We start from the raw sequence: 16159 nt of genomic DNA on the forward strand, positions 1-16159 counted from the left end.
CGGTTCCTGAACAAAAACTAAAACCAGGAACTTTTGCCATTTTGCTAGGAATGAAAATGAAACCAGAAACTTTATATTTTTTATGTTCCGGAAGAGAACAGTTTATTTAAAGTAATGGTAACCAATTAATACTGTTATTTATTTATTTATTGATTGAAAAGGTTTCCATTTACAATGACCTGGTGAGGACATCATGCTCCATTAATGGTCCACACCCAAACAGTTGGTGGCGGTAATGCACCATTTTGGTTTGCAAACTGCCAACAAACTCGACAGAAGGGGAAGAAGAAGACGACCCGGTGAGGTTCACTTCTGCTTATCATTTATCTTGGATGTTGTTGGCGGGACAAATCGCTGTCGTCCTGTGCTTCACGCTCAGAACTGCACCCGGAGCAGACAAAAACCAACAGGCTTCTTTAAAAACACTGCATTTATTGAGTCATTATTATGGTTTTTTTTTCCTTTGTCTTAGTGGATCAAATGGGATTCATTTTCGTCACGAGCAAAACGCTGAAGACACGTCAGATGGCTGAACGCCAGCATGAATATATTTCACCCTTAAAAACAACTTATTTTTCTTGTTAATGTTTCAAAGCCCTGGTTCAGGCTGAAAAGCACACCTGGAGCAGACACACATTTAAAAAGCTGTTTTTCTTCAGTTATTTCCATGATAAGGAATTAAAGTATTTCCCAGATGTCGTCTTCCAAAATAAGAACATCTTATCAGGCTGTGATGATTAATCCAACTGAAACGATGTTCACAGGTCAGATGAAGACTTTATATTTACTCAGTGTGTGACTGATTTTAGGAAGTGGCTGTTCCTACATAGCATTCATACGTAGCACAGCCTTGTTATAGTTATGGTTAGAGTTACGAGTTATGGTTAGGGGTTACTGTTATAGTTCTGGTCATGTGAGGACTGTAGCTTTTGCTGCTGGGCATCAGTGGGTTTGCGCAGGCTTCTCAGCGAGGCTGAGAGCAACACAGCGCCATGTCTTTTAAAAATACAAGAAATGCACTGCTTCACTTTGAATACACAATAAGTCTATTTCAAATGATCAGCACAGACACTCTTTCTCTTAAAAGGCTTTATTTTACTCGGTGTCCAGAGTCCTCCAGCATCTGCTGCCTGCTACAGTACGCTCTATTGTCTTCTCCATTTTTCGTGGGAGCATTACAGCGCCGTATGCAGGTCTGGCCTATACAGTGTTTTCAGTATCCCACAGCTGACATGGAACATTATTAACCAGTTGGAGAATGATATTTTTTTTGTTCTAACTGCTTCGGGAACACCAATTTTGGGGTAGAACCAAAACCCAGAAATGTTAAAATACCGTTTCTATTCAGAAGGAAGCACTTGTGAAAAAATTCTGACTCAAAGCCCTGGCTTCTACTTTACATACGTAAATCCAGGCCTGCCACAGTCAGAGTGCTCACTGTGCAGCTGCATTAAAGGCTTCTTTAGATCCTCGTGGAAAGTCTCATTGATTATGAATGTTAATTTTTCATTCTTGCGCTTGTCCTTCCCAATTGGGTAAGACACAATCTTGTTTTCAAACTAAATTCAAACCCACCTGCAAAACAGCGAGGAGACAGAAAAGTGAAAGTGGTGCAGATATTAAATTAGTTCAGAAACTGAAGAACTACTTACAGACAGACCCACAGAGGAGCGTATATGTCTAAGGAGCACCCACAGAAATACACCAGTTCTCCTTTCAACACTCACAAAATACCATAGCTTTTTAGATATGGACATTAAAAAAAACTAACTAAAGGTGACCTAAAAGATTGGTTCCTCATTTCCACTCCAGTTTTACAAATGCATTACATGCATTACATGACACAATCTCAAGTTGTTGCCAATTGATCAGTCAGTTAGTGATTGACTAACAATTGAGCTCAAATTACTCAGTCATTACTTAGTCATTTCACCCACTTACAGTAAGTAGCACATGGGCAGGAGTAACAACATGCAATGTCCCATCTGGATCCCTTCAGCCACAGCACTGTGCACATGTTGTTAGCTCTTACAGACCAATATGTAATCAATGCAAAGTCATTACACAAGTAATTCGGGAAAAAACAAGACTTGCTTCAGGTGGCAGTTACAGTATCTGCATTAAACATGAAGTGTAAGCTGTTACAATATTCTTGATGGTGAACAGACGCCCCCCCCCCCCCCCAAAACCCCTCAAGTGTGTCTCTTCCATTAAATAACCAGTGACTGAAAAATATGATTGAAACAACCCTACTACCCATTTCCCAAGCATCGAGGCAAGTTAAAAGGTCACAGGAAAACACTGATCACCATTTAACAGGCTCAAATCGTACATATAATATGTCTTACATGGGTCATTCCATGTCAATTCAATGAATATTTGAGGGGCCTCACACACTTTGTCTCATATTTTTTCTCAGATTTTAAATTTTAATCAAATATTCCCAGACTATTCAGAACAACAAATCTGAAGTTTGACGCCTGTAGGCCAAGTAGTTTCTGAGATATGGCCAATTTAGTGTGCATGGGGTCTGCCGTTTTTAGGCAAAAATTATGGCCGTCATTTCTGGAGCCATGTTCAAGGTAGAATATCTCAGCAAATAATGGACTTAGAGGCCTGAAATTTTCTGTGGCAGTTGTCATGGACACCCAGACTTGGACTATAGTCAAACAACAGACACTGACACTAAACTGTGAAGTTTATGTATGCTCAAATTATGAAAAATATTACATTGACTATTGCAAGCATCCATGTTTGAGACACTGAAGCATACCATTAGACTCAAAGAAGCCTCTCCATTTCTTGGCTCCTTAATGCCAGCTATACTGGCTATGAAATATGTAAAATTTGGCATATCTGTGGTAAACAGTTATTGTGGGAGAAACCTCTGAAATCTGAAAAAAAAAAATTTGTGGGAGAATTTTATTAGAAGAGAAGCTCATGTGGGCACTAAATAAAACTCTTCAAACTGATTCAATTTTGAAGGTATTGATATCTACTTTGTGTTAGAAATATGGCCTTCTTTATGAAACTCCTTCCTGGTTAATTTAAGCATCCAGTTATGGCTAATTTGTGCACTCGCGAATATATTTCTAGTGCTGATATGACAATTTCATTTTAACTGTATGCACACACTCCATTCATATGATTCATGGCACACCCCAGAATGCTTAAACAATTTCAGGCATCTAAGTCCATTATTTGCTGAGATATTCTACCTTGAACATGGCTCCAGAAATGACTGCCATAATTTCTGCCTAAAAAAAATGGCAGACCCCATGCACACTAAATTGGCCATATCTCAGAAACTGCTTGGCCTACAGGCCTCAAAGTTCAGATTTGTTGTTCTGGTCTGGGAATATTTTCTTAAAATTTGAAGAAAATCTGAGACAAAGTGCGTGAGGTCCTCGTTGAATTGACATGGAATGACCCACATGCAAACCTCTATCTGTGTGCGAGCGTGCGTGCATGTGTTTCTGACCCACATATGGGTGAAGAGGTGAAGTGTGGAAGAGACGGTGTATGACCTGTGCGGGACAAATGATGCCCTCAACTTAACAATTACTGACAAGCTCAGCTAACAGGTTAAGCTCAGTTCGGGTGTTTATTACATCATATTTTGAGGGAGCTGAGTGGTAGTTCTCAAACGGTTTTGCTTTGGTGAGGGCATTAATAAATATGGCACAATTATTTCTTCAGTAATCAATGTCATCTAGCTAGTAGCTACAGATAGCTGCTGAAAATGCTAACACCATTTGGCTCACAAAATAATTTCACTAGATGTAAATATGGCGCACATGCATCTTAGATGATTCATTCAGAGAATTAACCACACAACAAGCCATATTATTACAGATATTTGCAATAAAATGGTCCAAGGAAATAACCTTCATAGCAGCTGCACCCTGTCACTCAAATCGACCACGCCCCTAACGATTAGGATAACTGGGCTTTGTTGATTGAGCGTGACAGTGAACATGATGGTGATGATGTCTGAAAGACAAAAAAATACATTTTTAAATTATATCACTGGCTTTGAACGAAGCAACATGTATTTTGCTCCAAGTCGTTTTCATTTCTTCAACTTGCTTCAGGCAGCATATTGTGCTACAGTACATTCAAAGAAAATGTCAATAACCACTGTTTTCCCACAAAAAAATGACAGCAGCGACAGCTATTATTTATACAAACAGTTCATTCTTTGATTAATATGGTCACTGTGTTTATTTTTTCTTTATCTTCCACATTATGCATTCAAACCAAAGGGTATTTTTGCTTGTGTCATTAAACATGTGATGCACGAAGCAGATCCCAACGGAGGGACGTGTGCATATTTACTTCAGTAAAAATTTTTAAACAACTGATAAGAAAAGCAGCTTGTCATGTCAGCATTCGTCTGTGGTGGCACTGCAGAAGCCAAGTAAGATAACACAAGTCCAGCTTTGATGAAGGGTGTTTTTGGTTGTTTTTTTAAAGCAAAGAACTAGTGACATCTATTTACAGAGGCATGGCCAAATATTTACAAGATGTTGATCACACTGATGACCTATTTGAATATTAATAATTGAATATTCACTTTTAACCATCCATCGATGTTCCAAACCCTCCTATTCCAATTAAGGTTCATAGGAGGGGTGGAGCCAATCCCAGTAGTCACTGGGTGAAAGATGGGGTACATCGTGGATAGACCTCCAGTCTATTGCAGGGCCAACACATATAGACAAACTCATTCACACTCTTCTCACCCATGACTACGGCCAATTTAAGCCCCTTTTTATACCGGGGCTGCTTCGAGTTGCTTCCTGTGGCATCATGACGACTCAGGAATGTCTGCGTCAGGTGCGTACAGCAGGGGGGCAGAGAGGAGGTGAGGACGCAGCCTGCAGGTTCTCTGCACAGAGAAATCAAAGTGCACAGTTTGGCTGCAGACAGACTGTGCACTCTGATTTCTTTCCTAGTTTATATTTGTTCTTGTGCTGATCTGCAGGTCTGCGCTCTGAGTTCTGTTTATCTTTCTTCCATTGACTACGAGATGCGCGCGAACGAACCGTCCGTGAGTAAATGTGGAGATGTCTGGAGTTATACTTGATGTGGACATGTCCTGTCTCTGGCATTCAGTCTGTGAGCAGGACTTGTCCTTTTTTGTCCTTTTATTTAACACAGTGATGAGAGAGTTTGAGACGAGAGCGAGGAGCTGCAGCCATCATTTTTTTTTTCTTTTAATTGTTCACATGTGCGTGCACGAATTTTCCGTGAGTGGACTGGAGATATCCAGACTTTTTACTGGATGTGAACATGTCCTGTCTCTGGCAATCAGTTTGTGAGCAGAACTTTTATGGACTTTATTTAAACACAGTTGTGAGAGAATTCAAGAGTGAGGAGCAGCAGCAGCTGCAGTCAGCATTTTTTTTCTGTGCTCTTTGAGCGTGTAGTTTTACTGTATTGTGTACATGGTATAAAAACAATCCTGCATGATTTATACTTCAGGAACAATGAAACACAGCAGGAATCATAAATTGGCGTCACGTAACGTTGTATTGTGAAGGTGTGGCTTCCAGTCACGTTGAGTACTGTCCTGTTGCTCTGACTTGCGCTGAAACCACTTAATTTCTGCGTCCAGCACAGGACGCAAAAAAAAAAAAAAAAAAGCACATTTCATTTTTGGCGTCCGATTTGCTTCGTCCTTTGCGCCCCTCACGCTGTTGTGGCGTTGAGCTGCATCATCTCCACACTGGGTTGCTTCCACGCGGCGGCGTCATGACGACACAACTTGAAGCAGCCCCGGTGTGAAAGGGGATTTAGAGTCACCAATTCACCTAACCTGGATGCCTTTGTATGTTCTCCCCATGTTTGAGTGAGTTCTCCCCTCTGTGCTCCAGCTTCCTCTCACTTCCAAATTCCACACAGAAAGCACCAGATTGGAAGCAAACCCGATTCTCACTATGAGGCAACAGTGCAAATTACCAAGTCACCATGTTGCCCTATCCATATTAATTTGAACCAGACATACTGACGAACAGCTGTAGCCTGCAGAGCAGATTGTTATGTTGGTGAGCAGACTACCATAATTATTGGCAAATATATGCACAACTCAATACAAAGGAAAGAGGCAATAATACATATTGAGGTATATTTTTCCATTATTTCATTGCCCATAGTTAAAGTTTGCATACCCCTGTGTATTATACACCAATAATTAGTTCATAAGATTTCAGGATGAGATTATTGTGAAACTGACTCGTTTCACTCCAGAGTGAAAAGTTGAACCCAAAATCTAAAAATTGGCTCGAGGCTCAAAAATGTTCAAGTTCCCCTTTACATGATGAACACTTATACTAAATATTATATTTATGAAGAATCTGAAGATCGTTGACAAATGACTCAGACTCACAGGATGAACAGCTGATTGTAATACATGCAGATTTAAACTTTTATTATAATGAACAATGCAAAAATTATTTTAAATAGCTACCATTATTTAAAACACTGTTATCTATCATTAGATATTATCTGTTTGGAAGCCATGCAGGACAACTGCAAACATGACGTCGAGCCTCGCAATCACTGTTTTTTTTTTTGTTTGTTTGTTATTTACCATGTTTGTGAAGCACTGTGTGTTGCCCAAAAAAGTGAAAATTAAAAAGCAAAACACAGAAGAAAGAGTGGACCCCTGCTGAGAGGATCTTCTTTCAGAGACTGTTCGTCAGTGTGGCCAGGGACGGAGTTGTGACTCATCCGGTGTGAGGGGAGTGCTGAGAGCCCCTCACACCGGGCAGAGAGAGACAGCAGCCGGCCGCTGGGCAAACAGCCACTCCCCACAAAGAGAGGACCGTGGGTTTTTAAAAAAATACTCAAAAACACTGCTTTGCTTTAAATGCGCAGTCAGTCTATTTCAGATTATCAGGGTGGACCCTCTTTCTCTTAAAAGGCTTTATTTTACTCTGTATGTCACATTGGAAAGCTGTAGCTTTTGGTACTAAATTGCTATAGTCTTCTTCTGTGTTTTTTCTGGGGACATTACAGCACCACACACAGGCCTGGCATATGTACTACAACATTAAACAGAGCTTCGAGGCACAGCATTTGTCTTGAACATTTTTTTTGAACATGTTGAGGGTGAGCACGTTGGCTGTGATTGACACCTAAACTGGTTACACTTCAATTGTGCTGGAATTACAAGAACCCCAAAGGCAAAGAAATGGTTTTGTGGTAGTTGCTATATTAACATTTGAAGTGGTATTTTGAAGTAGGATTTTGTTAAAAAGAAGACCTGAAAGTTCAGCTACAATTTGCCAGAAGGTACATCTGAGATGCAAGCCTAGATTTGATGTTTTGGTGAAAGAAAATCCTCCTAGATACCTCTTCATCATGAAGCTGTATAACTGGTGATACAAAATGCAAAACATGCACGGCGCAAAATTTCTCCAGTCACGGCCATATAAGCCTATAACTTCTTCTGGGTTGTCTGGGTGTCTTGGTGGCTTTCCTCACTCTTCTCCTTCTACCACAGTCACTCAGTTGTTGAGAACTGTCTACTCCACACAGATTTACTGCAGAGTACAGAAGAGAGTAAGGTATCATGATGACGTCGCATGCCAGAGTGCGCCGGTGCAGGGGCCATAATGGTAGACAGAAAACTCTTATGCAGCCACTGAGTGTGCGTAATATTTGAAGATGTGACAGTCCACAGTGTGCACTCAGTGATCCATCACACGCTGACAGATCAGTGCTGTGCTTAAAAAACACATCACATCCAGATGGATGACAATCCGTTTTAAAGATTTTCACTTAGCAAGCATTTAGGATCAATGATCGAATGTGGTTTGGCTCAGAATTGTGTCCAGTACAGGTGGGAGATGGGATCACATGAGCTCACGCTGTGTTCGAACTCATCACATTAAAAACAAACCTCCACCTTTTTTTTTCTTTTTTCCTTTGGCCTTCTCTGTGCAGCTCCACATTTAGGTAATAAAGTTGTGACTGAAGTTATTATGAGGGCTGCAAACAAACCACGATCTGATTTTCAGTTCATTCTTTTGAAATCAAACACAGTTTAACATGCATAAAACAGCGATTTTGCAGATTGGTGGCTTTCAGGTTGTTAAAATGTATAAATTTATGAATGGATGGGTTGATTTTATGTTTGTGGATCTTGTGTTCTGCTCAGGGTTTTTTTAAATTTTATTTTTGGGAAGTCATGTGATCCACACAGGTGTATATAATTAATGTGCGGGTGTATAATTAAAGCGGCCACCTCATTGTAGTGCTTTTTTTTTTTTTTGATCAAAGAGAAACCTTTGGCTCATTTTTCCTCCATCATTTTTTCTAGCTTGCACTGGGTGCATACGCAGAACTGCTGCATTTAATGGCTCTGTCAGCACAGGTGAACTGCAGCCTGACGCATGGATGCGCACACCGGCCAGACTGCAGGATTGTCTTTTTTCGACTGCAAAAAGTTCCTCAACTTCAAAGCACGTCCTGCTGCTGCACTGCACTCAGCCCACAAAGACGGGACCAGACAGTAGAAAGAACATACACAGACATCACCAGGCTGACAACAGCATCCCCTCACTTGACCACTCATAAAATAGTCCTCCAAAAACGTGAAAGCCTTTACGGTCATCATCTCCAAGATTTAATTTCTAACAATATCACTTTTGATGTTCAGGATCAAGAGTTTACAAGTTGTCTGACGTCATATTCCCGTGCATTTTCTCACTGCATCTGCTTGGAGTCTGGAGTTTTCTGCCTACAGTCCCTGCGCATGTGCTGGAAAGCCAGAAGTAAACAACAGCAATCTCTTCTATACTGTTTTTATTTCTTCATGAGTGATGTAAATAAAGTTCAAGACATATTCAGTGACTTGTAAATGTTCACATGTCCATTCTGACTTGTCTGAAGAAAACAACCAATAAAACTGATTTACAGGTATTATATGACAGCGTTCCATTACCTATGCATTACTTACAGTGAGGAAAATAAGTATTTGAACACCCTGCGATTTTGCAAGTTCTCCCACTTAGAAATCATGGAGGGGACTGAAATTTTCTTCTTAGGTGCATGTCCACTGAGAGAGACATAATCTAAAAAAAAAAAAAAAAAAATCAATCCAGAAATCACAATGTATGATTTAATAATTTATTTGCATGTTACTGCTGCAAATACATATTTCAACACCTGCCAATCAGCAGAAATTCTGGCCCTCAAAGACCTGTTAGTCCGCCTCTAAAAAGTCCACCTCCACTCCACTTATTATTCCAAATTGGAAGCACCTATTTGAGGTCGTTAGCTGCATAAAGACACCTGTCCACCCCACACAATCAGTAAATCAGACTCCAACTACTAATATGGCTAAGACCAAAGAGCTGTCCAAAGACACCAGAGACAAAATTGTAGACCTCCACAAGGTTGGAAAGGACTACGGGGCAATTGCCAAGCAGCTTGGTGAAAAAAGATCAACTGTTGGAGCAGTTATTAGAAAATGGAGGTGTGTGTGGATCGGGAGGTCTGGGCAGCTTTGCTTGAGCTGCTGCCCCCGCGACCCGACTCCGGATAAAGCGGAAGAAAATGGATGGATGGATGGATGAAAGAAGCTAAACATGACTGTCAATCTCCCTCGGACTGGGGCTCCATGCAAGATCCCACCTCGTGGCGTATCAGTGATCCTAAGAAAGGTGAGTAATCAGCCCAGAACTGCACGGGAGGAGCTGGTCAATGACCTGAAGAGAGCTGGCACCACTGTTTCCAAGGTTACTGTGGGTAATACAAGACGTCATGGGTTAAAATCATGCATGGCACGTAAGGTTCCCCTGCTTAAATCAGCACACGTCCAGGCCCGTCTTAAGTTTGCCCATGATCATTTGGATGATCCAGAGGAGTCATGGGAGAAAGTTATGTGGTCAGATAAGACCAAAATAGAACTTTTTGGTCTTAATTCCACTCGCTGTGTTTGGAGGAAGAAGAATGCTGAATACCATCCCAAAAACACCGTCCCTACTGTGAAGCATGGGGGTGGAAGTATCATGCTTTGGGGGTGTTTTCTGCACATGGGACAGGACGACTGCACTGTATTAAGGAGAGGATGATCGGGGCCATGTATTGCGAGATTTTGGGGAACTTCCTTCCCTCAGTTAGAGCACTGAAGATGGGTTGTGGATGGGTCTTCCAACATGACAATGACCGAAGCACACAGCCAGGATAACCAAGGAGTGGCTCTGTAAGAAGCATATCAAGGTTCTGGAGTGGCCTAGCCAGTCTCCAGACCTAAACCCAATAGAAAATCTTTGGGGGGAGTTCAAACTCCATGTTTCTCAGTGACAGCCCAGTAACCTGGCTGATCTAGAGAAGATCTGTATGGAGGAGTGGACCAAAATCCCTGCTGCAGTGTGTGCAAACCTGGTGACAAACTACAGGAAACGTTTGACCTAAGTAACTGCAAACAAAGGCTACTGTTCCAAATACTAGCATTGATTTTCAGAGGTGTTGAAATACTCATTTGCAGCAGTAACACGCAAATAAATTATTAAAAAAAAATCATACATTGTGATTTCCAGATTTTTTTTTTTTTTGATTATGTCTCTCACAATGGACATGCACCTAAGATGAAATTTTCAGACCCATCCATGATTTCTAAGTCGGAGAACTTGCAAAATCGCAAGGTGTTCAAATGCTTATTTTCCTCACTGACAAAAAAACTTTCTTCAGTAACTTACACAATAAGAAATTTAATTATTTTGCCATGAATGGCAAATATAACTTACAACAACTACTGGGTTAGAATTAGCGCCTAACATTATTCCCAGGACGACACAATCAGTGTACTACCCATGAATGACATCGCGCTCGACCAATCACATCATGAAATTCCGGTCACATGCTGCAATTGGCTGAGCGTGCTGATGCCATTATGTGACCCACATGGCGCGCGTGTAACTGGAATTTCATCATGTGATTGGTTGAGTGTGGTGATGTCACTGCATGACCGATGTGACCACTTTCGTCGTGCTCGACCAATCACAGCATGTTCAGTACAAAGAGCCAAGGTGAGTCCTCTTCCTAGCTTGAACAAATATTCACTGCCTAAAATTAAAGTCAAACCTTTATTCTAATCCATTTACATTTGTTCCGCAAATCTTATTGGTTAATCGTGTGAGATTTCCAACCATAAATATTGCGTTGACGGTGGCAAAATATTAGACTGTTTCACATTTGATGTATTACTCCATGCCCTGACTGCATTGCTACGCAGATGTCAAGCGAGAGAAACTGGTAGAGAGACGACGATGCCGAAATGGGTGAATTTAATCTACCATATGAAAGTATTGATGTGGATTCTGATATAGAATTACTCAATGCAGTTGACGAGATGGAGAAATCTGTGGGTCTGCTCACAGAATTTCCAGTTTGACATGAAGGTGCTGTTGCTACGGTAAGCTTTGCCGAAAATAGGGACCCAGGTTGAATTACTTACAGAAAAATAAACCGTGCAAATGATGGAATTGGATTACCCCCTTGTGTCTGATGATTTGTGGACATTAATACTGGATTTTATTGTTTTCAAATATATTTATTGTGAAACATTTCTTTCAACAAGGCACTTGGTCTGACATTTACGTGTTTCTTATTAGAAAGAAAAAACCTGACACATACATAAACAACAAAAAGGCATAGTGACAATATCTAAAATAGAAATAAAAATAATCAAAACATAAGAAACAATAACAGTAACACAATAATAATAATACTTAAAAAGAAAAAAAAAAATTTTTAATGCTGGATTTTACAGTTGCAAACTGAGTTTTACCAGCGACGCGTTAGACACAAAGGGGTTATTCTAATTGAAATATTCTTCATTTCAAACACACAGCTCCTGTAGGTATGAAAACAAACTTTTCAAACTTGGTTTTAGTCTTCGCAAAGAAAGGTAGCAATCGCTAGTCTTAATCCATGAGTTATAATCCACTCACATTCCACAATACAGAAACACTCACATAAATTTCTCAAACCACTCCCACAGAAACCCGTGTGACTGCTACACACCAACATGATCCCAAGAATCAAACACATTTTCAGCAAACCTTTTTGAAATAGAGCCAAACATACTGCTTCTGTTTGGAAATTGTCTTGTGAGCTGCTGTTGACAGCTCACCTCATGTGACGGCACCGGACCCAAAGGACTGCCAGCAAGTATAAGACAACATTTAATTAGCGATACTTTACCAAAATCTAAACTAGGACTTACACGGTATAAATGTTTTTGAACTTGGGGCTCAAAATTAAGAGAACTTTTATAAAGCACAGGGATATGCTGAAAAAATATGCACTCAAAGTAACCCATTCAGCTCTGACCCAAACGCTGGAAATGAGTGTCGACTCATTAAATGCCTGTCTTGCTCTCCAGCTGCCTCTAGTCTTATATTCATGTTCGTCAGGATAATAATCACAAAAGGCCTGTACTTGAGAGGTGAACACTGACTAGAAACTTATGAGAACAGCACAGTTTTGCAGTAGTACAGTCGCCTCAAAGGAGTAAGGTTCACCCTGCAGAAGTGTGAATTTCCTCCCTGGTATCTTGGTTTCCTGTCAGAGCTCAGTCTACTGCATGTACATGACTTTTGCAGCAATATTCAACACGAATGTCTCTATGAAACAGATTCAACAAATGATCCGTTTTCTACAACAGCTGTGGAAATTCGAGCTGCCACAGGCTGTGATGGTCTGGTTCTACACTGCTGTCGCTGAACCTGTTCTGACCTTCTCCATCACAACCTGGTTTAGCTCAGCTCCCAAGCAGAACATCCGCAGGCTGCAGGGCAACATGTGCTCAGCCAAAGATCTGTTCATCTCCAGAGCCAGGATGTAAGCGGGCAGGATCATCTGACCCCAATATCCTGTACACAGTCCTTTTTGTCTGTCAGGAGACTCTGCTCCGTAAAAACAAATAAAAACAGAAACAAATATGGTGTCATCCCTCATGTGGTCACACTGCCTGGAGCTGCACTACTAATGCAGCACTTTGGTAAACTGGTAACAGTATTTATTTTTAGAGCTGGCAAAGGACTATTACAGTATAGGCCTCTACAAACCTTTACGGTTTACTGCAGTTCAAATTCCTGGAAAAATGTAGCCATAATTTAGTTCATTAATAGCACCAAAGTAAGTATCTCTTACCTTAGAATCTCTTTGTAGACGGACGTGTACCTCCCTGTGAACAGACAGCGATCGTTTCACAACTGCACGATGCCGAAAGTGATAATAATCACCAAATACCTAAAAAAAGACAAAAACATAATTTATCATGCAAGGTTACAGAATACACACACACTGTAGATAATAAATACATTTCTTGTGTCAGGTCAAAGCAGTGTTAAACACAATGTTGAACAACATCTGCTGGCTAAAAATGGCATCAAATCATGATTTACTCCACTAATGGGCTGCAAATAATGAGCTGAATTAGCAACAGACGTGGAATACTCGCATTTTTAATAAAAAGCTGTACCCATTTCTTTTGTTTGTTGAGCTAATCCTCACCACTGTTTCATATTCCTCTCCTTGGGAAATGCTGTACACAACTGATAATCCTGTGTGCTCAGCCCAGTTGCTGCCACTGAGTAATTAAGGTAATTACTGAATGTCTCTTTGGCCATGGCCTCTTTATTAAAGCAGGGTAAATGCAGACTGAAAAGCATTTGTGTTGAAAATATGCAATAACAAATCTGATAATCAATACTTTACAAATGTGAGACATGCCTAGTCTTTCACCGACTGACAAGACAATATACAGTATATTTATTATCAAAATTATCAGTGCACTTTTAATGTCCATATCCTGATTGTTGGGGCATTTTTTTTTACAATACATTTATTTATCTAGTATATTATTATTATTATTATTATTATTATGTCAGACATCCAGAATGTTGGTGTTATAACTATAATGAGTTACACAGATTGTTTCGAGTCTTTTGATTCTTAATTAATTATTTATTTATTATTTATTGTTGATGTTGTGCACTGGTTTTTGTGTGTGGGGGTTTTGGGGATGCCACTGAGATGGGGTTGGGGGGTCATGTGGGTGTGTTTTTTGTATAGAAAAATTATAAAGTTGTAAAAAAAAAAATTTATCAGTGCACAAATTTTAAAATCAAGTTTGGATAATGAGCTCCAATGGTGGCAGGCACGGTTCAGCTAACCAGCTAAAAACTAACCAGTGAAGCTAACTTTTATGCTAGCATATCAGCATTCCAGCTAACCTTGAAAACCATTAGCAGATTAGTTAGCTTCCACTAACATTTTTTAAAAATAAAGTTCAACAGTAATAAAATGCTTGTAAACCCTAAAATCACTTCTTCCTGTCTGAGGTTATACACTAATCCAATAAGCAAAATTGACAGATCACGTGATGGCAGTAAGTATCACCATGAAGAGATAAGAAGAGCAGGAGGTCAAGCCAGAGTAAATGAATAAATTAGATTATTCAAATTATTTTCCAGCTTTGTTTTTACTTACTGATTTTTTTTTTTATTTGTTTAGTACTTTCTGTACTGTGAACAAACTATATGTTCATTTGATCATTTCATTATTTATGATCATCTGGTCCTAGCACGACCTTGATATTTATGCTTTGAACAAAAACAGCGGTTACTGGCAGATTCAGCTAAATGTTTTAGCCGTTTATCTGTTTAGCATCACAGTTAACTTGTCAGTTCCCCAACTAATCAACAATGCCCACCACAGAATAAAATTATACATATGAAGTGTATACATATTGAATAAGTATCGTATGAAAGCAAACATGTTTTGATCCTAACAGGATGATACTTACTGGCCAAGCAGAGGTTGAAAAAGCTACAACACTGCAATACTGTATAGCAATCCTTCACTACACAAAAGGCAGAGTTTAGTCCTCTAGCCAACTCTGCTTCCATTTAATCACAGTAAACAGACCAATTCCAGACGGGCTGACACAAAGAGCCTCAGCACAAAGCCAGTGGACAACAGGGAGGCAATAACCAAGAGAGAAGATATATTTTAATCATGATATTCCCCTCAGAGGTGGAATCACCACCAAACACCGCAACAGTGTGTCTGTGCAAAACCATTTAAAAGTGAGAACAAAGTGAAAATGCAGGATACAAAAGGGCACACAGTCCTGAAATCCAAAGGCATTAGCTGAGCCAATGGTCCTTACTCTTACAGAAAGAAAGAATAGCAGCAGGCAGTAGGTCTATTATGTTAGTCCAGATAAGAAAGTGGGAGATGGGACACTGATCAAAGACCTGACCAGAGAGCAATGGGGTCTACTAGACAACTCTTAACATGAACACTAATGAAAGAAACTGAAAATCTAATAACTAACAGCTGGTTCAACTACTCATCCATTGTGTTTAAAGAACACAATTAGTCATTTGTGCACACAGAATGGGATGCCAAAATGACCAACATGACACAAATGTGTTTCTAGCTACCAAAAGTTGATAAATCATCAGATTTAGAGCTTTGAGTTTTTTACCCATGAAATGTATGTGCACGTGTACCCTCTCATGCATAAAATAATATCTGAAATTAATGTACCAAACATTCTTAAAAAGTGCTATCCTACAATAATTGGAGGTCAAAACTACAATATATTGTGATTTTTGCTTGCTTTATGTCACATCAGACCATAGATAAAATATACCCCAGAAAAAAAGTTGACTAATACACCTCTAGAAACTGCATAACATTAATCATATTTACAAAAACAATTCAATTTAATTCAATTCAATTTAATTTGCTTATAATGCGCCAAATCACAGCAAAAGCCATCTCAAGGCACCTTACATGGAGCAATTAAACATAAAATTTAAATATATAAATTAAAAATGAATAAAAAATTTCAAATACATAATTAAAAACAGATAAAAAAAAACTAATCAAAAGAAAGAGAATAAAATAGACTGATAAAAAAACAGACTGATAATTTCCAGCACAGTCGGCCCAAGAGTGAACAATAGGTCCTTAAACAGTTTTGTTGGTATAGGATCAAATAAACAGGTTGTGCTTTTTGTAGGCGCCACGAGGAACAATAATGCACATAACTTCATGTCGTGGCACATTTTTGTTGGAAATTGTTAGCTGCTAATATGAATTTGTCAGATAGCAGAATCATCAACAG

General features: G+C 39.6%; 1 protein-coding gene across 2 annotated transcripts in view; it reads right to left on the reverse strand.

Moving 5' to 3' along the window:
• The window catches only part of LOC117527193 (furin-1-like), a 272765-nt gene that overhangs the window by 113582 nt on the left and 143024 nt on the right, over positions 1-16159 (reverse strand). For both annotated transcript variants that reach the window (XM_034189406.1, XM_034189413.1), the window contains exon 3: positions 13171-13269. In XM_034189406.1, the coding sequence (XP_034045297.1) occupies positions 13171-13269 (99 nt within the window). The remainder of the gene's footprint in view (positions 1-13170; positions 13270-16159) is intronic.

Source organism: Thalassophryne amazonica, chromosome 2, assembly GCF_902500255.1.
Source record: "Thalassophryne amazonica chromosome 2, fThaAma1.1, whole genome shotgun sequence".
NCBI lineage: Eukaryota > Metazoa > Chordata > Actinopteri > Batrachoidiformes > Batrachoididae > Thalassophryne > Thalassophryne amazonica.